The sequence below is a fragment of the Schistocerca piceifrons genome, chromosome 5 (assembly GCF_021461385.2).
Source record: "Schistocerca piceifrons isolate TAMUIC-IGC-003096 chromosome 5, iqSchPice1.1, whole genome shotgun sequence".
NCBI lineage: Eukaryota > Metazoa > Arthropoda > Insecta > Orthoptera > Acrididae > Schistocerca > Schistocerca piceifrons.
The window spans coordinates 257,471,406-257,499,041 of NC_060142.1; the positions used below are offsets into that span (position 1 = coordinate 257,471,406).

At 41.3% G+C, this 27,636-nt stretch overlaps 1 protein-coding gene across 1 annotated transcript in view; it reads right to left on the reverse strand.

Moving 5' to 3' along the window:
- LOC124798929 (serine/threonine-protein phosphatase 2A activator-like) overlaps positions 1-22,843 on the reverse strand; it is a 136,868-nt gene extending 114,025 nt beyond the window's left edge. The window contains exons 1-2 of the mRNA XM_047262462.1: positions 22,774-22,843; positions 19,111-19,199 (exon numbers count right to left, since the gene is read on the reverse strand). Coding sequence (XP_047118418.1) covers positions 19,111-19,199; positions 22,774-22,843 — 159 coding nt within the window. The remainder of the gene's footprint in view (positions 1-19,110; positions 19,200-22,773) is intronic.
- Between the last annotated feature and the right edge of the window lie 4,793 nt (positions 22,844-27,636).

The window sequence follows — 27,636 nt, forward strand, 5'->3', positions numbered from 1 at the left end:
GACAAGGCAGCTAATTGTTTGCAGCAGTGGGCTCTCTTCCTTTTCCTGTAATCATTATCAGTCCCATTACCGACTGATGGCATGACACGCCAACACCAATGCCTTATCTTTCCTTCCGATCAGGCCAGACCTGGCATTGAATCAGGATGAGTTGCTTTGTTTCTATTAACGTATTGAGAACCAGAACATGGTTGATGGTTCTCCCATCAACAGTGCCAAGATAGCATTGGCTGTCACCGTTGATCCTGCACTTAGTCGGATCCTCTCTTTTGTGAAGCACAGTTGCTGAACAAACCCCCAGGCCATGCCTTGGATCCCTTGCGTAATTACTTTTCCTTCCAGAACCTCTTTTCTGTGTTTGATGGGGTTCTCTTGTTAGGCATGGAAGACACTGCTCCCCAGGCTGTGATTCCCACTTCCTTACTCTGTAATGTACTGCAACTTCTGCATGTCTGTCATTGGGGGACCTCTTGCACAAATGCTTTGGCCTGCCAGCATGTGTATCAGCCAGGCACAGATGGAGACATTATGCAGCTTCTCGCCACTTGCACTCACTGTGTTCAGCAACAGGTGGCCACCCCATGTATCATTTTCCCCCTGTCTGATGCCGCTATGTCCATGGGAACATCTACATGTAGATTTTGCTGGGCCCTTCCTAAATCAGTATTGGCTTGCTGTAGTGGATGCCTATTCCAAGTTTCCCTATGTGGTGCATTGTCAAACCATGTCTGTGGCAGCCACTATTTTACTGTCTAAGATTTTTACAATTGAGGGACTTCCATACACCATGGTTACCAATAACAGCCCCCAAATTTGTTTCTAGACAATTTGCATCTTTTTGTCAGTCTAGTGGTATTCACCATTTCGCAACTCCCCCATTTCACCCTCACCCTAATGGCGAGGCCGAATGCATTCTTCAAATGTTTAAAACTCAGATGCGGAAGTATGTATCTGGCAGGGACACTGAAGCAGCTTAGGCCATTTTTTGAGTTCATACCATTTTAGTTCAGTGGGGGACAAGAACCAGGTGGAATTACTACAAGAGTGCATACAATGCTGCATCTGCTGGCATCACCAGTTCCATGACAGTTCCAGTCAGTTGCACCTGTCTGGATTAGTGGTTTTGACTGCCGGCCGAACTGGATTCCTACCATAACTGAGTGTCACCAGGGATGGTTCCAGTGCCTGTTCCATCAGTTTGACCAGCTGTGGCCAGACATGGCAGGGTCTGCTCCGGGGAGCTCACCGCCTCTCCCATCCCCGCAGGCGTCAATACCTGTTCCTGTGTCGCACACATTCCAGTTAGCCCCGCAGCAGGGGTCACTGCCTGGTATATTGCTGTATGGTGTTCCTGCCTCTGCCTCTGCTCCACAACTGTCATCGCCGGTGCCGCCCCCACTGCACCTGCTGCCTCTGTCGCTGGGTGCTGTGTGACTGTCATCTATGACACACACGCTGATGCATCTGGCGTCAACTGCTGACCACAATGAGGACGTCACTCCGGAGATGCCATCCCTGGTCCTAACCTATGGCCTCTCAGCAGAGAGATGGCATGCCAACCTGCCCCCTCATCACTTCCATCCCTACTTGCCAGTGCCTGCCGACCATATGTTGCGGCAGCTGCCATCATCGGCAATGAAATGGATGTCAGCACCATCATTGGTGTTTCCCATGGTTTGTGATTTCAGTGCCTTGAGAGATTTTCCCCCCACAATACTAGTGCTTATGTGGAACCATTGCTTCTTCAGTACCAGCACTTTTCCGGTACCAGTACTTATCTCCTTTACGATGCATTTTTTGTACCATGTATCTTTCAGTGCCTAGTGTTTTTATGCACATATGTGGTTTTCCCACCATTAGAAGGGTGCTTCATTCATGAAGCATGCGATTTCAGGGATCATGAGTTCATGCAGTTCACAGGCCTGCTTACAGAGGTCACTTGGGTCAGTCCTCTGATGCTTTCTGGTGAGCTGCCAAAGAAAGAGTATTATTTAAGCAATCACAAATGAGTGGTCAGCCAGTTCTGTAAACTGCATTACTGTTGCCCAGTCAGTGTGTTCAGTGCCACATGGAACCTGTACTTCATCGTATCTTATGTGTTGCTCTATAAAGTACTATGTTACATAAATTGTGTTTGTTCTTGCTATAGCAGTCTGACATGCTCACACAATACTAGGTGCAGAAACCTGGCTGAAACCTAAAACTGATAGCAGTGAAATATTTGCAAAAAGTTTAAGTGCAAAATGAAAAGATAAGAAAACAGGAAATGGAGGTGGTGTATTTGTTACACCAGACAATAAACTCAAACCCACTGAGATAGAAATAGAAGCTGCAAGTGAGACTGTTTGGACAAAACTCAGTGTCAGGGATGGACATAAAATGATAACTGGATCCTTCTATCACCCATCAGACGCATCTCCTGAAGTAACCGAAAACTTTGGAGAAAACCTCAGTGCACTTGTATGTAAGTTCCCCAATCATACTGTAATCATTGGTGAAGACTTTAATCATCCAACAATTACTTGGGAAAATTATGGTTTTGCTAGTGGCGGACATGACAAGACATCCTGTGAAACATTACTAAACACCTTCTCTATCTACTTCTTATGTGTGTCATTTCCTAATCTAATTCCCTCAGCATCACCTGATTTAATTTTACTACATTCCATTATCCTCATTTTGCTTTTGTTGATGTTCATCTTATATCCTCCTTTCAAGACACTGTCCATTCCGTTTAACTGCTCTTCCTAGAGATTGAAAATCCACTTCAGTTGTCAATTTCTTTTATTATCACGACCAGTTACGGGCTCTCGTAAGCCCATCCTCAAGTGTCACAACTGTGCTGTGGCGCCCCCAGTGCTCACAGGTAGCACACGGCCCCTAGTACATGTCCACCGCTGTGCCTGGGGGCCACAGCACAGTTGCAACACCTGAGGCTGGGCTTATGAGAGCCCAAAACCAGTCGTGATAAAAAAGAAATTTACAACTGAAGTGGATTTTCAACCTCTAATAACATGCACAGTTGTGGATGTTCTTCCAACAGGATTGTTCGTAATTGCTCTTCCACATCTCTGACAGAATTAGAATGTCATCAGCAAACCTCAAAGTTTTTATTTCTTCTCCATAGATTTTATTTCCTACTCCAATTTCTTCTTTTCTTTCTTTTACTGCTTGCTCAATATACAGATTGAATAACATAAGTGATAGGCTACAACCCTGTCTCACTCCCTTCCCAACCACTACTTCCCTTTCATGCTCCTTGCCTCTTATAACTACCATCTGGTTTTTATACAAATTGTAAATAGCCTTTTTCTCCCTGTATTTCACACCTGCCACCTTCAGAATTTAAAAGAGAGTATTCCACTCAACATTGCCAAAAGCTTTCTCGAAGTCTACAAATGCTAAAAACATGGGTTTGCGTTTCCTTAATCTATCTTCTAAGATAAGTCGTAGGGTCAGTATTGCCTCATGTGTTCCAACATTTCTACGGAATCCAAACTGATCTTCCCTGAGATCAGCTTCTACCAGTTTTTCCATTTGCCTGTAAAGAATTCGTGTTAGTATTTTGCAGCCATGACTTACTAAACTGATGGTTCAGTAATTTTCACACCTGTCAACACCTGATTTCTTTGGGATTTGAATTAGTATGTTCTTCTTGAATTCTAAGGGTATTTCGCCTGTCTCATACATCTTGCTCACCAGATGGTAGAATTTTGTCAGGGCTGGCTCTCCCAAGGCTATCAATAGTTCTAATGGAATGCTGTCTACTCCCGGGGCCTTGTCTCCACTTCGGTCTTTCAGTGCTCTGTCAAATCATCCACACAGTATCAGATCTCCCATTTCATCTTCATGTATGTCCTCTTACATACCCATAATATTGTCCTCAAGTACATCGCCCTTGTATAGGGTGCTATATACTCCTTCCACCTTTCTGCTTTCCCTTCTTTGCTTAGAAGTGGTTTTCCATCTGAGCTCTTCATATACACACAAGTGGTTCTCTTTTCTCCAAAGAGCTCTTCAATTTTTCTGTAGTCAGTATCTGTCTTACCCCTAGAGATATATGCATCTACATCCTTACATTTGTCCTCTAGCCATCCCTGCTTAGCCATTTTGCGCTTCCTGTCGATCTCATTTTTGAGACGTTTGTATTTCTTTCTGCCTGCTTCATTTACTGCAATTTTTATATTTTCTCCTTTCATCAATTACATTCAATACCTCTTCTGTTACCCAAGGATTTCTATTAGCCCTCATCTTTTTACCTACTTGATCCTCTGCTGACTTCACTATTTCATCTCTCAAAGGTACCCAATCTTCTTCTACTGTATTTCTTTCCCCGTTCTTGTCAATTGTTCCCTAATGCCCGCTCTGAAACTCTCTACAACCACTAGTTCTTTCAATTTATCCAGGTCCCATCTCCTTAAATTCCCACCTTTTTGCAGCTTCTTCAGTTTTAGTCTACATTTCATAACCAATAAATTGTGGTCAGAGTCCACATCTGCCCCTGGAAATGTCTTATAATTTAATACCTGGTTCCTAAATCCCTGTCTTACCATTACATAATCTATCTGAAACATCCCAGTGTCTCCAGACCTCTTCCATGTATACAACCTTCTTTCATGATTCTCAAACCAAGTGTTAGCTGTGATTAAGTTACGCTCTGTGTAAAATTCTACCAGGCAGCTTCCTCGTTCATTCCTCACCCTCATTCCATTTTCACCTACTACTTTTCCTTCTATTCCTTTTTCCACTATCAAATTCCATTCCCCCACGTCTATTAAATTTTTGTGTCCCTTCACTATCTGAATAATTTCTTTTATCTCATCACACATTTCTTCAATCTCTTCATCATCTGCGGAGCTAGTTGGCATATAAACTTGTACTACTGTGGTAGGTGTGAGCTTCATGTCTATCTTGGCTACAATAATGCGTTCACTATGCTGTTCGTAGTAGCTTACCTGCATTCCTAATGTTTTATTCATTATTAAACCTACTCCTGCATTATCCCTATTTGATTTTGTATTTATAACCCTGTACACACCTGACCAGAAGGCTTGTTCCTCCTGCCACCAAACGTCACTAATTCCCACTATATCTAACTTTAACCTATCCATTTCGCTTTTAAATTTTCTAATCTATCTGCCCGATTAAGAGATCTGACATTCCACACTTTGATCCATAGCATGCCAGTTTTCTTTCTCTTGGTAATGACGTCCTCCAAAGTAGGCCCTGCCCAGAGATCTGAATGGGGGACTATTTTACCTCCAGAATATTTTACCCAAGAGGATGCCATCATCATTTAGTAAAGCTGCTTGCCTTCGAGAAAAATTATGCCTGTAGTTCCCCTTGCTTTCAGCTGTTCGCAGTAACAGTACAGCAAGGCCATTTTGGTTAATGTTACAAGGCCAGATCAGACAGTCATCCAGACTGTTGCCCCTCAACTACTGAAAAGGCTTCTGTCCCTCTTCAGGAAACACACATTTGTCTGGCCTCTCAACAGATACTTCTCCGTTGTGGTTGTACCTATGGTAAGGCTATCTGTATCGCTGAGGCACACAAGCCTCCTCACTAATGGCAAGATCCATGGTTCATTGGGAGGGGGGGGGGGGGGGGGGGAGGCAGAGGAATATCATTTATGTTATACTTTTCTAAAATGTAAGTGTTCAAAGAAAATTTTTTCATCCAAAAATTTAGTTAGGTGCTAATGCTGAAGGTGATGGGTTGGAGGGAGGAAGAGGGGCTACTAGCTAATACATGACTGCACGTGGGGCTAATGTTCTCAGGCAGGATGGGAATCACTGATGTAGAGGAACTATTCCTCAAGTTTAAAAAAATAGTTGACCATATACTGGATAGATATGTACTCAGTAGAACAGTTCATAATGGGAGGGACCCTCCATGGAATGGAGTAACTGTACTGAACTTTCTAAAGAAAAATAGGCTACTGCATAACAGACATAACGCAAAGCATAGAACTATAGATACAGAGATGCTAAACGAAATGCCCTTGGCTGTCAAGAGAGCAATGTGTGAACCCTTCAATGATTACTGTAGCAGAATATTGTCAAATGGTTTTTCAAAAACCTCAAAGAAATTCTTGCCTTATGTAAAGGCTGTTAGTGGCACCAAAGTTAGTGTCCAGTCACTTGTAAATGCGACAGGGATTGAAATTGAAAGTAGCAAAGCTAAAGTTGAAATGTTCTACTTCATTTTCAAAAGTTCCCTTACAAAGGAAAACCCAGGAGAATTGCAACAATTTAATCCTCATATCACTGACTCGATGTTTGAAATAAGTGTTAGTGTTGGCAGTGTTGAGGAACAGCTAAAATTGTTGAAATTTAACAGAGTCCTAGGGCCCGATGGAATCCCTATGAGATTCTACACTAAATTTGTGGCTGGTTTAGCCCTGTTTTATCTATAATCTATTGTAGAGCCCTTGAACAAAACCTGTGCACAGTAGTTTGAAGTAAGCACAGGTCACACCTACACAACTTTAGAGAAAACCTCAGTTCAGTTGTACATAATTTTCCCCAATGATAGTGTAATAATTGGTGGAGACTTCAATTGTCCAACAATCAATTGGGAAAAATACAACTTTGTTAGTTGTGGATGTGGTAAGACAATCAATGAAACATTACTAGATGCCTTCTCTGAAAACTACCTAGCACAGCTAGTACAAAACCCATTGATGATGGAAATATATAGAATCTAATGGCAACAAATAGAACTGACCTCTTTGAGGATTCCACATTGAAACTAGTATCAGTGATCATGGCACAGTTGTGGCAACAATGATCACCAAAGTACTAAGGGCAACTGAAATAAGCAGAAAGATAGATATTTTCAGTAAACTGGATAAAACATCAGTAGTGTCATATCTCAAAGAGAAACTTGAAACTTTCATCACAGGGCAGGAGCATGCAGAGTAACTATGGACCAAGTTTAAAAGAATAGTTGAACATTTACTGGATCGATATGCAGTTACACGACAGTCATTTGTTGTCATATGGAGAGAGAAGTTTGACCATGGGTCATGCTTAACGGGTGTGTGCACACGACTGCTGAGGCTAGCTCAGCCAGGCAGCAGGTGAGAGTGGGATGGAAGGCAGCAATGAGGGAGTGGTCAGTGGCAGATTGCTCCACATGGACCTGTCAGTTCCAAACAGCTGGCAGTTACATGATGCCATGTGGATTTATCCCATTCCAGTGCATGGCTTTAAGACAATGCTTTATCCACATTTGCATTGATTACACGCAAAAATGTTTTTTTCCAATCATTATAAACACTTAGCTCCTTCAGAATCCAATAGTACACTGCTGTTGTACTGGTGCCCTGTCTTTTCCAGCAGTATTTCCTCTGCTGAGTGATTTCAGTTTCTTTTCTATCTCTTCGTCACTTAGTTTGATATTTATCATTCGTGTAACAATTTAAGGGAGGAATTACAGTGTTATCTTCTGCTGTGAAACAACTATGGAAAAAGACATTTAGTATTTTCCATTCCATCCTCTGCCTCAATGTCATTATGGTCACAGTGTCTGGACAGATGCCATCTTCTGCATCAATGCCATTATGGTCACAGTGTCTGGACAGATGACATCGATCTGGTTACTGCTTTAGCACAAGACCAAAAGTTTTAGGTTTTTCTATCAAGTTGGTAGATTCTATTTTACTTTCAAATTCATTAAATACTTCACACATTGCCCCCCTTACACTAATTTTGTTTTTGTTTAGTTTCTGTTTGTCTGCGAGGCTTTGCTACATTTAATTTGCAGTGAATCTCTCTTTGCTTTCATAGCAGCTTTCTAATACAGCTGTCAAACCAAAGCAGGCATTTTCCATCACTCACAATTTTGCTTGGCACTTAGTGTCTGCAGTGTTTTACAATGCACTTGAACTTTGTCCACTGCTGGTCGACAATGTCAGTGCTGCATATGGAATTTTTATGTTGAATTCTCGGGTAATCTGAAATCTGTTTCTTTCTGCTCTTGCTGAACAGAAAGATTTTCCTGTTTTATTTGTATTCCTATTTACAGCCAAATACTGTGATGCTGTAATGAGCTTATGATCACCAATTTTGTGTGCTATGCTAACTGCATCAAAAAGTTCAGATCTGTTGATCATTAGCAGGTTTAAGATGTTTTCTTTTTGAGTATGTTCTCTAATAAACTGTCAAGGTAATTTTTGGATAAGGCAGTCAGAACAATTTCGCACTGTTCCCTGTCCCTACAGCAAATCTTAATGTCTTCAGCCTCCCAGTACATAGCTGGTAGGTTGCAGTCTCCATGTAAAACTATAACATGAGCAGGAAACTTATATGAAATATTCTCCAATTTCCCATTGCCTACATCATTCTAAATTGACTCTTGTGATTAATTACAAATATCATTAGGGAATATCTGTACTGACATGAAGGGGTTAGAATCCCTAGGTCCTTGAAGAGGCTTCTGCAAGATATTTGCTTATCAACTTTGCAGAATATGCTAACTACATACTTCTGTGGAATAATTTTTTTTAACTTAAGCTGCACTGCTCCAAAAGATTGTACTACAGAATAGCTTTCAATGAAAGTAATCAAAGTGTGCTAGCAATCCCGTCTACAGGTCAACACTGCAGGAGAGACTTCTAAGTGCTAAGCATGAAAAACTAATCTTTTGGTTAACTACACTGGTGCCACCTCAATGAATTATCCCTGTGGATGCCTAAGCACTTCACATTTGGAGCCTTATTCAGTGTATACTCATTGAGCTTTACTTCTGTTATCTGTGAGTCATTTTGTTTGTATTTGTTTTAAATTACATAGCATGAGTGTTTGTAAAATTAAGGGTTAAGTTGTTACCTGTTGTAAGTTGTTACCAGTTGTAAGTCTGTTCCATTATTCTCCACACTGTGTCTGGAATGAATATGTTTGGACTGTTTACCAATTGCATCATCAGCAAACCTTTTTTGGAAAGTCCTCCAATGTTCCACTTTCCCAAAAAGTTGTTACTACTGCATACTTCAGTGTTCAACAAAATACATCTAAATTCATTGACTGGTTACAAAAAGTAACTCAAGACCAAGCCACACTACCAAAAAATTTTAATAATTTTCATTGGAAATGGAAATGTCGTGTGGCTAGGGCCTCCCGTCGGGTAAACCGTTCGCCTGGTGCAGGTCTTTCGATTTGACGCCACTTCGGCGACCTGCGCGTCGATGGGGATGAAATGATGATGATTAGGACAACACAACACCCAGTCCCTGACCGGAGAAAATCTCCGACCCAGCCGGGAATCGAACCCGGGCCCTTAGGATTGACAGTCTGTCACGCTGACCACTCAGCTACCAGGGCGGATAATTTTCATTAAAATACCATCTTAACCAGAACAGTAGTGCATTTCAGTGCCCTAATGATTTATGCGATTTCATTTCCAGCTGTTCTGGCAAAACATGTCTTCTGGAGGGTTATTCAGTGTCTAGTTTAATTCCAATTGATCTGCTTACAATGGTCATCTTTTTGTCCTTGTGTTTTCTTGGCCATTAGAAGACTGAGTTTTGGGCCCAATTATTTGAATTAATATCATCTGTGTTCCGGCTATTGTCATCTGGGAGTTGAGTATATTTTACCTTACTATTTGCCTGCTCGGTTAGCCATGCAGTCTAATGCACTGCTTTCCGAGCGAGAAGACGTGCCGGTCCCCAGCACGAATTGCCCCGGCAGATTAGTGTCGAGGTCTGGTGTCCCAGCCAGTCTGTGGATGGTTTTGAAAGCAGTTTTCCATCCACCTCTGCGAATGCAGGCTGGTTCCCCATATCCCGCCTCAGTTACACTATGTCGGCGATTGCTGCGCACACATTTTCTCCACCTACATGTACACCATAATTACTCTACCATGCAAAAATTGGGGTTAATACTCATCTAGTGTGAGACGTTCCCGGGGTCAAACCACACAATAACCCTGGGTTCGGTGTGGGGCGGCAGTGGGGTGAGTGGACTGCTGTAGCCTGTTGTGGGGTTGTGTACCACTGAGGGCTATGGCAGGGACGAAGCCTCTCCGTCATTTCTAGGTCCCCAGTTCCATACAATACAATACAATACCTTAGTACTTCATTCATTTCATGCAGGATAATACTCCAAATTTCTTTTGCTTTGTATTTGGAATTTTTTGTGCATAGAGTGTGGTGCCGTTTTTGGGATGATATGGTAAATAATTTTTCGATAGATTACTGTTTGTAGTGAGCTTTTCAGTTTGGATTAGAGCTAGTAATCTGCTTTAAACAAAGTTCTCTCTTCTTGACACCAGATATCTTGATCTCAGATGTTAACCACCATTTCTCTTAGCTTCAACTGAAGTCCTATCTATCATACAATAAAATTGGAGTAGTAGTAGTGTAAGCATATTTGTTTTGGAAAGAATTAAATTTCTCTTTTACTCTGTGTCCTTGGCACACTTCTTCCCATTGCTCATCATGGTAACTGTAAACAGCAGGTGAATTTCAACATAAGCAGTTATAAATTTAAGAATGCCAGTAGAAAGACTTGAAATGTGGTGAAAATTAGGGTGTGTATGTCAGCAAACATGTCAATGTATTTTGGTGCCAATTCTACACAGCTGTTTGTTTCCAAACAGGTTTTGAAAGTGTATAAAAAAGACAGAAAACAAGCTCTTACTTCTTCTTTGTCTCAGTAAGTGAAAACATACTATTATTTTTCTTGGAATTCAGTTTCTATGATTTACACTGAAGCAAAAAAGAAACTGGTATAGGTACGCATATTCAAATACAGAGATATGTAAACAGGCAGAATACGGCACTGCGGTCGGCAACGCCTATATTAGACAACAAGTGTCTGGCACAGTTATTAGATTGGTTACTGCTGCTAAAATGGTTGGATATAGAGATTGAAGTGAGTTTGAACATGGCGTTATAGTCAGTGCATAAGTGATGGGACACACCATCTTCAAGGTAGTGATGAAGTGGGGATTTTCCTGTACAACCATTTCACAAATGACTATCAGCGATTCGGTAAAACATCAAATCTCCTGCAAGAACGGGACCAATGACAACTGAGGAGAATCTTTCAACATGACAGAAGTGCAACCCTTACGCAAATTTCTGCAGATTTCAATGCTGAGCCATCAGCAAGTGTCAGCGGGCGAACCATTCAATGAAAGGCTTTTGGAGCCGAAGGACTACTCTTGTACACTTGACGACTGCACAACACAAAGCTTTATGCCTTCCCTGGGCCCATCAACACTGACATTGGACTGCTGATGACCGTAAATTTGTTGTCTGGTTGGACGAGTCTCGTTTCAAATTGTATCGATCGGATGGACAAGTAGGGGCATGGATATGACCTCATGAATCCATGGACTCTGCATTTCAGCAGAGGACTGTTCAGGCTGGTGGAGGCTCTGTAATGGTGTGGGGTGTGTGCAGTTGGAGTGATATGGGACCCCTGAGATGTCTAAATATGACTCTGACAGGTGAAACATACATACCGGTAAGCTTCCTGTCTGATCACCTGCAGTCAATCATCTCCATTGTGCATTCTGACGGACTTGGGCAATTCCAACACGACATGTGACACCCCACACATCCCATATTGCTACAGAGTGGCTCCAGGAACACTCTTCTGAGTTTAAACGCTTCTGCTGGCCACCAAACTCCCCACAGATGAACATTATTGAGCATATCTGGAATGCCTTCCAATGTACTGTTCAGAAGAGATCTCCACCCCCTCGTACTCTTATGGATTTATGGACAGCCCTGCAAGATTATGGTGTCAAATCCCTTCAGCACTACTTCAGTCCATGCCACATTGTGTTGAGGTACTTCTGCATGCTCGCGGGGGCTCTAGGTGATATTAGACAGGTGTGATTCTTTGGCTCTTTAGTGTATATGCTGTAGATTTCATATGTTTATTAATTTTCCAACTTTGTCATGGCTCTTCAGTGTGTATGCTGTAGATTTCATATGATTATTAATTTTCCGACTTCGTCATAACCACTTTCCGCAGGTTATGGTTCATTTACATTTACTTCATACTTTCAGTTGATGGGTTAATTGTAGACATGAAATCAGCGTGAAACTTCCTGGCAGATTGAAAGTGTATGCTGGACCAAGACCCGAACTCGGGAGTTATGCCTATCGTGGGCAAGTGCTCTGTGAAATCAAGGTAACTATTAACAAGTCTTGTTTTGTCTTCAATGCTAAACTATATTGGGAAGCTGCCTCCACCCAGATATACAGTTAAGGGTTTGCAAAATGCTGGCAGGGTTGTTGAAAATCATAACAGCAGTTATTGTGAATTTGAGAAGTGGTATGCAGTTCCAATATCGGTCATATTTCACATAATTAAAGGCATGAAAGTATCAACAAATAAAACTGGAGCTGTGAGAAGCACAGTTCTTTAATTTCACACAGAGGAAAAAGTTGATGAGTGTTTGATAGCTCCTGCAAAAATGGGTTATCCATACCATAAAGAGGTACTTGCATGTTAAATTAAAGCTAATAATATTTTTATCCCATTTAAAAATGATGTGCCAGGTGATGACTCTTAATGTGGTTTCATTATTCAGAATCCACAGATTTCTTTAAAAGGGCATAAACATCTTCAGAAGGTTTGAATAATGACAGAATCCTGATGTTGTATACTCTTTTTATAATTTAAATTCTCTCTTCAAATGTATAAAGGTAAAAGTAGAAATCAGCAAGGCAGTATTTGTATTTAATGCTGATGGGAAGTGATCCAACAAAACTGAGGGCCATTGGATGGTAAGGAAAGCCTTTCAACTGTGTTTCAGATGGTTCCAGCCAGGAGTACACTACAGTTCTGGCTTGCATAGGTGGTGATGGCACAGCTTTCCCATAACTGATTGAATGTGAGAGGCAGTTCAAAGTCATTGGGACATCTGAAGATGCATTCCTTGGAACTACATATGGGACAACAAAGAATGGACAGATCAAAGAAATATTTTGCCAATGGTTTATGGATGTATTTATTCCACACGTTCAATGGGTACATGGACAGCACACCAGACCAGAAGCAATATCGATATTTGATGAACATGCCAGCCACATTAGCCTTCACCTATCTGAAAAAGCAACTTTGTCAAAAATTCGTCTCGTCATATTACCCAGTCCTTTAACTAACCACTTGATAAGAGTGTATTTGGACCCTTAAAAATCATGTGGAATAAAGAACTGGTAAAATTCAGCAAAGAAGGAATGGGTGTTGGATGTGGATGACTAAGTAAGTGAAGGTTCTTGGAAATATTAAATTCAGTTTGGAAGGCTGGAATAAAGCCTGAAAAATGTGAGAAAGGTTTTGAATCCACAAACATCTTTCCTCTAGACCCACCTAATTTTGACTAAAACCTTTTCTTTACAGGTGATACAAACACTGCAAAAAGGTCCAATCAAAAGGCACTGTAGGATGATGTAACTCACACATTTCTACTTTAGGATTAGGCTAGTTGTTGAATTGGATAATATGACTACAGATAAAGACTTGCAGCCATATAAAAGAAGAACTACATAGCAGAAAGTGGAAACAATAATTGTACACTTGAGCACCAGAATAAGATACAAATCTTCCATTAAACCTACAGATATAGTAATTGACATTTTTGCAAGTAAAATAAGGGAAAAGGAATTAGTTAATCTGAGGATAGGAGCAAAACTAGTGAAAGAGAACTCTTACACTTCAGTTAAAAGAGGCAAAACGTAGTGAAGTTCTAACTGTGGAGAGGATAATGAAGAGACTTAATGAAGCTGCAAGTGCAAGATCTTCACAGCAGAAAGGAAAATCAAAAATAGAAGAAAATTTAATGTATAAGAAGGTGACAACCCAAAGTCATAAAAGGGAAGTTGGTGAAAGAAAATCAGAAGAATGTTCAATGTCAGAAAACCAGTAGGGGATGTATCTGGCTGACAAAGGGAACAGTTTACAAACTGAGTGGCAAGGAACCAAATACAACAGAGGAAGAGTTCTTTAAAGAAGAACTTGCTCCAAAGTTGGAGGTCTGGGTTCCAGTCAAATTCCAAATGAAAAATGATGCAGATTTTATGCAGTGCAGGTGGTAGAACTGTGTGAAGCATATGCTACAGTCAATTTTCTATAGAAAGGGAGAGCACAGTTCTTCTTGCCATCAATCCTAGATACATCAATAGTTGATCTTTCTGATACAAAAACATATGACTACAACTAGAAGTTCAGAGGGGAACTTCAAACTAAAATTTCCTCATACAACTGAAATTTTGTAAGACTGAATAAAGATCTATGTGTTGTTAAAATTCATTGAACAATAAAAATTTTGTAGCTTTTTGTATAAGAATATGTTTTCGTATAATTAACAGTATAAGGAAAAAGATAGATTGCTACTCACCATAAAGATGACATGCTGAGTCACAGCTAGGCACAGTGAATAGATTTATGATTTAGCTTTTGGCCAAAGCCGTGTTCAGAAAAGAAAGCACACACACACATTCAATCACACAAGCGAGCACAACTTGTGCACATGTGATGACCATCTCTGGCAGCTCAGACCAGAATGCAACTGTAACGCTGAATAAAAGCAGCAATCTGGATGAGTGGTGTAGGGGAAGGGATAACAGGATATGGGTGAGGGCACTGTCTAGCAAAGCCTGGAGGGACCAGATGGAGACATGAAGACTGCCATGCACACGGTTGGGGACGCTATAGGGCAGGCAGGTGGGAGGGGGGCAGAGGGAAGGGGTGAAGAGGAAAATAAGTGGAGCAGGGAGGGGAAAAGATGGGTGGGTGCATAGGCATAGGAGTGCACACACTGAGGGCGAGGGAATGTGAATCGGGATGAGATGATAGGGCACAGGGGGTGGAAACTATTGGGAACAGTAAGTTACTGTAGACTGAGACTGCAATAATTTTGGGACGGGAAAATGTTTAGTAAGTATAACTCCATCTGCACAGTTTAGAAAATCTGGTGGTCGAGGGAATATCCAGATGGTCTGGGTTGTGAAGCAGCCGTTCAAATCAATCATGTTATGTTCAGCTGGCATGTTGTGCTGCCAGGTAGTCTACTGTGGTTGCGTTGTTTGGGGGAACAGACCAGACAGTGAGGTCATCGGTCTCATCGGATTAAGGAAGGACAGGGAAGGAAGTCAGCTGTACCCTTTCAAAGGAACCATCCCAGCATTTGCCTGGAGCCATTTAGGGAAATAACGGGAAACCGAAATCAGGATGGCCAGGTGCGGGATTGAACTGTCATCCTCCCAAATGCGAGTCCAGAGTGCTAACCACTGCACCACCTTGCTTGTTCTCCACTGTGGTCTTGGCCACAGTTTGGAGGTGGCCATACATCCTGGTGGACAGCTGGTTGGCTGTCATACTAATATAAAAGGTTGTGCTATTTTTGCAGCAGTGCTGGTATATGACACCTGCCTCTGGCAGGGTAGAATAAGTATGTAACAGGACTAGAATAGTAAGTGCTGGGTGTGTGGATCAGGCAGGTCTTCCAGTTGAGTCCTCCACAGGGATATGATCCCTGTGGCAAGTGGTTGTGTTTGGAAGTGGCATAGGGAAGGACTAGGATGTTATGGATGTTGGGTGGGAAAGTTCTTGGGTAGGATATCCCTTATTCACCCAACCTAGACAACATGCCTTCCATCAGTATACTATCCCAATCCCAACTCCTTGCCACAGGGATCATATACCTGTGGAAGACCCAGGTGCAAGACCTGCCCAATCCACCCTCACAGAACTTACATTTCAGTCCTGTCACAGGCTTATCTATCTCATCAGAGGCCGGGCCTGGGATGAAAGCAGACACATCATATACCAGCTCTGCTGCAATCATTGCACAGCTTCTTACATTGGTATAACCACCAACCAGCTGTCCGTCAGGAAGAACTGCCACTGCCACACTATGGTCAAGAGTGAAGTTGATCATGCTGTGGCACAACATGCAGCTGAATATAACATGCTTAATTTCAATGGCTGCTTCACAATACGGGCCATCTGGGTCCTCCCATCCACCACCATCTTTTCTGAATTATGCAGACAGGTGTTACCTTTACAACACATTCTCCACTCATGAAATTATAATGGTCTCATCAACCTACAGTAACTTACTGTCTCAACACCCTCCACCCAAAAGTTTCCACCCCCTCTGTCCTATCACCCCCCCCCCTCATTCACATCCCCTCAGCCTCATTGTGTGCTGCCCTCTGCCAAGCACCTGCCTGTCCTTCCCCTCCCAGCTTCTATCTTTTCCACCTCTCCCCCCCCCCCCCCCCCCAACATCACTACTCCACTGTCCCCAATGCCATGCTTGGCAGTCTTTATGTGTCTGCCTAGTCACTGCACACTCTGCCAGACAGCATTCTTCTCTCCTCCAATCCATACCCTCCTATCCATTCCCTTCCCTGGCCCCTGCAGATTGCTGCTTTTGTTCAAAGTGACAGTTGCATTCCAGTTTGAACTGCCAGAGATGGTGCTCATGTGTTCATGAAGTGTGCTTGAATGTGTGTTTGCTATCTTTCCTGAAGAAGGCTTTGGCCAAATGCTAAATTATAAATATTTCATTGTGCCTGTCTGCAACTCAAGGTGTCATTTTTATGGTGAGTAGCAATTTATCCTTTTCCTGATATTTTTGATATTCCAACCTGAAGTTCCCATTGTTTGATTTTTATACAATTAGAATTTTCACATTTGATTAAGATATTAAAGGTTTTATGATGGCTATGTATTTCCTCAAACAGATGTGACTTTGTAAACATAATTAATAATATACTGTAACTGTATTCTTCATTTTTCTTAGACTTCTCACCCATCAAAAATTGAACACAGGTAATTGTATACCTGTATCTAAATTAAGGAGAGAAAAAAAAGCAATTTAAACAACTCTAGGCCTCTAATGTTTAGTAATACATATTTCATTTCTACAACTATACAGTACCAGTAATTTTGGTGTATAATTACATCTCTCAGTGAGTGATAATGTAAACAACCAATTAAAGGATTGACTAAATTAAAACATGTACCAGTATTCTAAAACCTACTTTTTAATAAAAGAAAAATGTAGAAATAAGATCAGTTTTCACATTTGATAATAACTGCTATTGAGGGCTGTGTAGGGTAAAGTATAACTTGTATCAGTAGAAAGTGTTTACAGTTTACCCTGGTCTCCCCTAAATTATCTCTGAATAGTTTAACTCAGACAGCACTTATAATTTTGTGAGACTATACTCTTAGCAAAATATGGTTGATAGGTAGCCTATATATCATTTGATCACCATAAGCACATAAACATTTCATTATAGGCTCACATCTACTTCAATAATTAAAAATAAATTATCGATTACAGTGGCACTATATTCTCTCTATTCTTGTGGGGAATGTTGTGGTAGGGACAAGCCAATGTGAGACATCAATAATGAAGTGCCCCCAAACAGTACTGAGATTAAATGAATACTGCTATTTAAATATCCACATACACTCCTGGAAATTGAAATAAGAACACCATGAATGCATTGTCCCAGGAAGGGGAAACTTTATTGACACATTCCTGGGGTCAGATACATCACATGATCACACTGACAGAACCACAGGCACATAGCCACAGGCAACAGAGCATGCACAATGTCGGCACTAGTACAGTGTATATCCACCTTTCGCAGCAATGCAGGCTGCTATTCTCCCATGGAGACGATCGTAGAGATGCTGGATGTAGTCCTGTGGAACGGCTTGCCATGCCATTTCCACCTGGCGCCTCAGTTGGACCAGCATTCGTGCTGGACGTGCAGACCGTGTGAGACGACGCTTCATCCAGTCCCAAACATGCTCAATGGGGGACAGATCCGGAGATCTTGCTGGCCAGGGTAGTTGACTTACACCTTCTAGAGCACGTTTGGTGGCACGGGATACATGCGGACGTGCATTGTCCTGTTGGAACAGCAAGTTCCCTTGCCGGTCTAGGAATGGTAGAACGATGGGTTTGATGACGGTTTGGATGTACCGTGCACTATTCAGTGTCCCCTCGACGATCACCAGTGGTGTACGGCCAGTGTAGGAGATCGCTCCCCACACCATGATGCCGGGTGTTGGCCCTGTGTGCCTCGGTCGTATGCAGTCCTGATTGTGCCGCTCACCTGCACGGAGCCAAACATGCATACGACCATCATTGGCACCAAGGCAGAAGCGACTCTCATCGCTGAAGACAAAACGTCTCCATTTGTCCCTTCATTCACGCCTGTCGCGACACCACTGGAGGCGGGCTGCACGGTGTTGGGGAGTGAGCGGAAGACGGCCTAACGGTGTGCGGGACCGTAGCCCAGCTTCATGGAGACGGTTGCGAATGGTCCTCGCCGATACCCCAGGAGCAACAGTGTCCCTAATTTGCTGGGAAGTGGCGGTGCGGTCCCCCACGGCACTGTGTAAGATCCTACGGTCTTGGCGTGCATCCGTGCGTCGCTGTGGTCCGGTCCCAGGTCGACGGGCACGTGCACCTTCCGCCGACCACTGGCGACAACATCGATGTACTGTGGAGACCTCACACCCCACGTGTTGAGCAATTCGGCGGTACGTCCACCCGGCCTCCCGCATGCCCACTATACGCCCTCGCTCAAAGTCCGTCAACTGCACATACGGTTCACGTCCACGCTGTCGCGGCATGCTACCAGTGTTAAAGACTGCGATGGAGCTCCGTATGCCACGGCAAACTGGCTGACACTGGCGGCGGCGGTGCACAAATGCTGCGCAGCTAGCGCCATTCGACGGCCAACACCGCGGTTCCTGGTGTGTCCGCTGTGCCGTGCGTGTGATCATTGCTTGTACAGCCCTCTCGCAGTGTCCGGAGCAAGTATGGTGGGTCTGACACACCGGTGTCAATGTGTTCTTTTTTCCATTTCCAGGAAAGTATAATACACTACCAGTTGTTTCTATTAACACTAACTATTTAAAGAACTTTTTTTCAACCGTCAGAAGCAGGATCTTGTACAGTATGTTCCCAAGTCTGATATATAGTACTCACAACAGTTGTTCTCAACAGAATGCCTGCTCATACCAATGTAAACGCTTGTCTTTCAACACACTAGTTTCTGTGATCCATAGATGTTGCAAAGGAAACAGGTAGCCTACTGTCACCATAACTTACATGACATGTTTGTGATCTTCTCCATACGTACATGTCCTCTCGGCACAGAACCGTCTGTGTTGGAGTAATAAACTCGTGGTCATCAACACCTGAAATAAAACTAATAATGTATAAAATTGTCACTTCTTTGGATAAAAAAAAGAAAGAAAATAAAAAGATGAGAAAAAGAAAAACCGCACCTCCTTGTAATTGACACACTGATTTGGAATGTCTGGAACTTAAAGCGTCCACTATCTTTTCTGGCAAAAATAACTGTTTATCCCTTGTACACTGTGCAGTATTTTTTATAGGCTAATTTGGGGGAGGGGACCAAACAGCGAGGCCATCGGTCTCATAGGATTAGCGAAGGATGGGGGAAGGAAATCGGCCATGCCCTTTCAAAGGAAACATTCCAGCATTTTCCTGAAGCAATTTAGGGAAAACACGGAAAATCTAAATCAGGATGGCCGCACGCGAGTTTCAACCGTCGTCATCCCGAATGTGAGTCAAGTGCACTAACCATTGGAGCCACCTTGCTCGGTGCGAATTTTTTGGATATTTTTCTTTGTATGCTGTTAAATGAAATGAAGATGCAGTGATATCAAATACACGTCACTAAATCCACCGTCCTATGTTACATCGCTGTTCCTCTAGATTTCGTGAACTTTGGAATCACGGTCGCGAGCACATCAGTTGTGCATGCGCTACTGACGTGACGTAATTGCCTTAGGCTGTGTCACAGTGGCTCCGATATCAGTGGATTCCGCCGACAACCGACATCGGCCGATCTTTTCAAATCTGTACGCCACTGCGTGCGTTCACATTATAGCCGATCCTGATTCCTACACGTACAGACTTCGAACAACAATCGGCGAAATTCAATTCAGCTTGTTTTTCTTAAGTGAAATCGACCGACGTTCACGCACACGAAATATGGAGTGTGAGAAATTGGTAAGTTTAGTCCAAGAAAGAGTGAGTTTTTGGCATCCTGAGGACGAAAATACCATCATCGATATATAGTTCGGAATATATGAACTGAAATCGCAGGTTTATTCGAAACCTCAAATATGTAAAATCTTTATTGGAAATTTTAGGCATAGATTATAATCTCAAAAACGAATTTCTTCAAGTGAAGAGGGTGGCGTATCTTACGTGCTTATAGCTACTGTAGTCGATCTTTTTTGTGGTAGGTTGCCATTAGTTATCTACCAATTGTTATTACTACTTACTCGTTTTATGCCAGTAGGGTAATGATACAAGTGTTTGCAAATGTGGTGTAAGTATGCATTTCCACTTTTAAGTCCTTTCGGTTTTCAGAGTTCCTTATGCTACACTTTATGCTTGTCTTTCCTCGTGTGCTAAATGACATTCACTGATGGTTAATTGACGTACGTCAGCACAATTTGAAATACATATAGCGAAACAAAGTTTTAAAAGTTGCATTTCAAGTCATCACGAATTATCTGGAGTGTGTAACAGATCGTTTCTCCCGTCATCTCGTTATTCGTAAAACTTGTCTGGTTATTGCGGTAACTGAGGACAGAGTGTATAGTACTCGCCATGTTCTTTACAAGACAGGAAATCTGGAAAAAATAATTTGCTCGACTGACAAGGATGGCGTATCATTTGCTTAAATTTACTGTAGTGGATCGTTTTCGGTTGTGGTAGGTGGACATCAGCTGTCTACAAATCATTATTACTGCTAACTGGCGTTGCATTTGTGGCAGAAGGTTGGTGATTCTGTTATTCCTGTGATTTGCAAATATGGCGCACGTATGAATATGTATTTTCACTTTTCAGTGCTTTGGGTGTTCAGATTATCTTACAGAAAACTTTGTGTGTGTCTGTGACACGAATACTGAATGAAGGTTATTGGACGCATGCCTGCACTACGTTAAACAGATTTCGAGTAGACCCTACTAGTAGGAGTGTGATTAGGGTCAATTAAAAAAATGCATTTCTGGTTCAGACAAAACCAGAAGTGACACTTTGATATTTGACATGTCGATTATATCTTTCTAATAATTAGGTCTATACCACATTCTGAAAAGTACAATTTCAAAGTTTTTGTGCCATATCTTAAATGTTATGTACGATGCTCTAAATACTAATTTAAAACCTAGTATTTTCACTCTTGCACCTCAGATATCTGTTGTACGAAATTTTTAATTTTTTCCAAACCGAATTTTGAAGCTGTGCAATTGCACTAAATGACACTGTAACTGTGGTTTGCTTTATTAAATGCGACACTCAATCTGAAATAATACTCCCATCAGGAATATTGTTACTTGCTTTCTCAGATCTACTGCGTGTGTACAGAGCGCTGAAGTGTACTAGAACCTGATTATCTGAATATCCAACCAGAACTGCATCAATTTTCACCATATTTCGGATAACGTAAGCTGCTCTGAAACCGTAAATCATTAATTAGATAATACATGCTTCTTTACATATAAATGTTATCCATAATAGAAACATGTACTTTTCACCATGTAAATTAACCATTATGTCCTCATAATCTCATTGGGAAAAACGTAACAAACTGAAGTCGCATCGCACACCCTGTCACTGTAGCAAAATAAACCACATTCTGAGCAACGTGTTTTGGAGAGATCATTAGTGCAGTGTATCACTGGAACTACATGTTTTCGTAATACACGCGTATAAATATGAAAAACATAAATTATGGCCTGTTAGTTTGTAAGGATGAGAGGAGGAAAGTGACGTCACAAAGTTAAAGCGTTTATAACTTTTGTGGCATGGCGTTTTTTCCTTCATGTTGTATAGTCGTAAAACTTGTCTGGTAATTCTAGTAACTAAGGATGGAGTGTAAAGTATTCGCCACATTCGTTTCGAGACGGTACTGCTCATTTACATGCATCTTATAATAGCAAAAGACGCCCTGCAGCACTCGTCTCCAAGCACAGTGGCGTCGTTGTATCCGTACTGTTCTTGTAGGTTAAAATCAGCACTTCATCGTCGGCTCTGAGGTTGTAGCATTTATTCATGCTTCTGAAATCTGTTGATCTTGCGGTGAGTCAGGTGTATCTGTGCTGTAAGCCCACACTGCAGATATAAACATTCACGAAAAGCTCTCTCACTGGTTTGTCTGATATTCATTTAAATATGGGATCGACTGCAGTGTGCCTTTTTTCCTTATGATTTTCAGCGCCTCAACTGTATTCTGGTCAAGTGACCATGCTATATAAACGAACATTCAACGAATAAATGTACAATAAGCTAAAGTTGTTGTGTAGGTGCAACCTAAGAATGTCCTGGAACTTAATTTGCGGACTAATACATTTGTTAAGGATCTTGTACAGTTGTTCGAAAAAATAAAAAGGCACGAAAACTCCCCTTACACAAAAATGCGAAACGGTGAGTAGCAAAGGCTTAAACATTATTTCGTTCGGCCCTAATCTGTACTTCATTATGTACAAAGCAATAAAGATCCATAAAATAGTTCTTTTTTTGACAAGTTATGCATATAACTGTTATTATTACTTTTCTTATTACTACTGGCAGTGGCTGAAGTTGTCTAAATTTGCTGATAAGCTTAGCTGTTATACGGTAGATGCTATTAATTTCACACTCTCAAATTTATATGGATCTAAAAATTTGTGAATACCCAGAATGTACAATCACTGTATATACGCATAAATATTTGTTTTCATCGGTACTTACTAATTGTAGTAATTTTCTCCAATCTGAAGGATGTTGATTTCGATGGTTCTTCATTTGAGGTTAAAGCCATCATGCCCTTCGCTACATGCGCACTTTCTTTTGTTATTGTGTGTCTCCTTAGTTCTGTTCTAAGCAGCTATAAAGGGAAAATTGGTTTGGTGCATCGGATGCTATAAAAGCTTTACACTCTAGCTTTCACGACTCCTTTATTCCTAGATCTTTTTATATGTTTTTGCCATATGCTCCTGAAAAACCTAAGCTTTCAATGATTTTTGCGTGGCGCACAATACAAAGTCAACTTTTACGCCATCTTATCATTGTAGGGATATACAAACACGATAAAATTCAACCCATTGCGAAAGGAAGATCTACATAATCGTTCCGAAATCGTACCACGCAGTCTCTTCCTGCACTACTGCTGTTAAAGATAACTTTTTACTGTTTTAATTTAATTATGAGTGTACCAGACGATTCAGCTTCGAAAAACGAAAAAAAACACGGACTGTGCTACAGAGAACAAAAGAAAAAATCAAGTTCTTCAAACGACGAACTTCTATCCTAGCACCTCATTGTATGAACATTTCAACCTATCTTTACAGTGATTTAATGTTCGTACATTGTAAAATGATGCAGATAAATCTGACAAACACCTGAGGATATATTTTACCTACTTTCGTCGTTATTTCAACAAGGGTAATGGTGGCAGTCGCCAGGCACAAGTACTGCAATAAAGTCTGAACCATAACGATTTGTTCTATCAGTGCAAATACAGACACTGCCACAGACCTGCACAGATACAAAAACTGCTGTCCGCACCCGTACGAGCCTTAATGGTGTTGGCGTTATGGTATGAGGTCGACGAACATGTAAGGCACCAGTGAGTGATCACAAGGCTCTGCTGTGCTGACGTGTTTGATTTTTCAGTACAAGCAACATTGTTCCATTGTACGCGTGTCTGTTTGATTGTTCAGAAAGAGCGACAATAACAGATCACCAACCTATCGCAAGTTATAACACAGAAACAGAGGGAATGTTTCACATTCATAGAACGTCTGGCTGTGTTGACATTTCGAATCAGAAATTAAATTGACATCACATGGCTGGGCCCATCCGGCTTCAGAGAACACTTGGATGAGTGTGTTCTATCATTCTGAAAGTAGCTGCTAACATGTGTGCTATACTTGCTAGTCCCTGCGACGCTTGCTTATAATCATTTCACTTCCTACTTTTGTTATCTTTTTGTTACTTGTTTTACATTTGCTACTGGAATTTCCTTACTTTTCGTATAGTTTATGCCAGACCTGGATCTAGAGGGGGGTGGGGATCAAACTGGAGTATCTGCCCCGAGCGGCAATTTCACGGAGTGTCAAATTCATATTCTCGGAGAAAAAAACAGTGTTTCACAAATTCCGTTAGTCTATCGATTGTTCATATGATTCTGACACGCCTACTGTTGGTTTTGAACATTTTTTAACACATTCTAAGTTGATTTCTGAATGAATCATATGTTGATTTTTGAATATGTGCATACTGTACGTGACGTCTCTGCCAGGGGAATCCCTGTCGTATCTAAAAATAAAAAAAAAACTTTCCCACAGACAAAAGGGGCCGGGGCTATACGACCTGAGCGGTTGAATGCCAATCGCTGTTTGCTTATGTGGTCGACTGGGTGTGCGAATAATAAGTGTTGTTCTAATTGTTAGCGAAACCCATAGATTCACACTACCACAGTGGAAATAAACGACTAACAAGAGTAACAGGTAAGAAAGATTACATAGTATCCTCTCGGTGTATCCAAGGCACTACGTAGGGCCAGTTGTACAGTCCCCGATTAGCAGATGCTTAAATCTATTCTCGGAATAGCGTGGAAAACGCGTTGTACGAACACACAATAACGCCTAACCGGAGAATAAAGGTGGGGTAACTGCATCGGTGATTCTGGCATGGTTAGTGAAGTTAACCGGAGAAAAAGTTTGACAATGGCAGAAATAGTTACAGAATTAGTGATACCAAGATTGTTTGTTAGAATGAGGTACGAGAGGAAACGGGAACATCACACAAATTATATAAATTTGACGATTCGAAATTTATATAAAAATTTCGTGCTGCTACTACTTTTCGATATCATGCTTGAGAAACTGGAGCATATGAATGAAATGTGAAACTATTTCGTAAAATAAAATTTTTTTAGTTCTAGTAGGCCTAATAAGCATTCGATATTGGAACTTTGTGAATTATGTTTTGCCATATTATTTATGTAAATGAGGTATATAAAAATGGCCATTTGTGCCAAATGAGTCTCGTTTAGTTGGCATGTGCTACAATTGCTGCAATATTAGAAAGGCCTATTTCGTTTTATCTAGCAGACAGTGACAAAATAGACATAATCAAATCAAGAAACAGCACCAGTCTTTGTTACCATTCTTATTAACTGCTTTTCCAGTAGTAGACAACGACATTTTGATTTTTCATGAAGCAAAACATCTAACGAGCCTTGATGAGATAATAGATTCTTTTGTACAGCGAAAAGTACGCTGTGTAAAGCTGTAGCAAGACTAGAGAGAAAAAAATGCTGGAACCTAAGGACTGAAGAAATGCATTCTGTCTTGCTTGTCTTTTATCATTACTCGTTTTAGGTTTCCTATATTTAATTTTATGTCATACAAAACAGAAAGTTATTAGTTGACAGGAAATAAAAGAGTGCAAATTTTCTGAAGAGTTCTTATTTTCATGGTGTCAAATAATCTTACCCATTATTAATAAAATGCTTTTCTGGAAACAGGAGAGATACCACAGGACATATTAATTTCCACTGTCCTGAATACAGGTTTGATGGCTTCTATTACAAAATATACACAGAGTGGAATATAGTGACATGCGACCGAAGAATGCTGAGTGAAGAGGCATGGCTCTGCACTTTGACACTCTTACAACCAAATAACATGTCTTACATTTCCTGGAACATATTTGATTTGTGTATCAAACACTTTAGAAAAATGTGAGCTACATAATCGACATATTTTTTAAAAATCTTTTTTTTTTAGTTTCGGACGTCCTATCTCAATCGCCCGAGGAAGACAGGGAGGGTGGTGGAGGGGAGGGGGCACCACTATCAAGTTTTTGCACTGTTCGGAAATATTGTATATCCAGGGCTGGTTTATGATGTTAAAGAGATTAATACAGTAACCATGTTCAAAATGATGTAGGTTGCAATAGTTATTCGGAGATTAACAGACTGAACATCACAATGACAACAACAACAATGTAGTCATGGTGATGATGGTGACTGTTTAAGTAGTCTGCTATTCCTTGCTCATTGCATTAATTTTAAGAAATGGGAGTCTCCACAAAGGTAGAATATCTAACCTCAGACAGAGGTGTACAGAAATTTCTATGTTTACATCTTTTATGACAGTAATGCCTATTTTTTTGTTATCTAAAAGCGATATGGTACCATATTTAATGTGGGAAACACAGTAGGCATAATAGGTAATCTTAATTGTTTTTCACAAGATATCCATATTTTAAATAACAATGAAGCTAATGTTATTTACATTGTCCATCACAAACTTAGCGTAGAGTTAATAAGTATGCTGAGTCAGATGGTTCCTGCACGAGAAGCAGCGCGTTAGACCGCGCGGCTAGCCGGGCGGGCTTCCCGCCAATGATGTGTACGAAGTTACAATGACATCCGAACGTGTCTTCTGGCAGGCAGTGTAGTTGTAACAGAAGCAAGTTTCTACAATGACAGTCAATGTACAAACTGACCGGCTGCACGGTCAACTGGCTAACGTTACGGGCTACAGACGCGTAGGTCCTGGGTTCGATTCGTGGTCACCACCTCATATATTTCAGTGGTTCAAAGGGCTGGACCTGAGTCCATGCAGGAACTACTCTAGCGAGGAATTGTTCCAATAAGGAAGCAGCGAAATTGGCACGTAATAAACGCAGGAACTACTCCAGTGAGGAACTACTGCAATAAGGAAACAGTGACTGTGACGCAATCCCCTAAGTCAAATAGAAAAGTTTTCGTCAGGCTGGGAGCCACAAGACATTTATCTAAAATTGGAAGAATTTATCCACGAAAGGAAAGGCTTACAAAACACTTGTTCAACCGATTTTTGAATACTGCTTGTCTTTCCGGGATCCTTATTAGATTATACGAGGGCCGTTCAGAAAGTAACCTCTGGTTGATTTAAAAAAAAATACACCAAGTTAAATAAAAATATTTTAATATATACATCTTACAACTACATCTTTGCACTATTGTTCTACATAGTCTCCATAGCGATTGAGGCACTTATCGTATCTCTTCACAAGCTTTGAAATTCCTTCTGCATAAAAATCACCCGCTTGTGCCTGGAGCCAGCCTGTGACCGCATCTTTGAGCTCTTCGTCGTCATCAAACCGCTGTGACCCGAGCCATTTCTTCAAATGCATGAAGAGGTGATAATCACTTGGCGCCAGGTCTGGGCTGTAAGGTGAATGGTTGATAACGTCCCACCTGAAGGACTCAAGAAGGGCCGTTGTTCTGCGAGCAGAGCTAGGACGGGCGTTATCGTGCAAAAAAACGATACCGGAAGTCAGCATACCACGGCGTTTGTTCTGTATAGCCCGTCGTAACTTTTTTATTGTTTCACAGTACACGTCTTGATTAATGGTCGTACCACATTCCATGAATTCAACCAACAACACCCCTTTGGCATCCCAAAACACCGTTTTCTGGCAGAAAAATCTTGCGAGGCTTTTCTTGGTTTGGTAGGCGAATTTGACTGTGCCCACATCTTTGATTGTTCTTTTGTCTCAGGGTTCACGTACTTAATCCAGGTTTCGTCACCGGTCACGATTCTGTTTAACAATGGT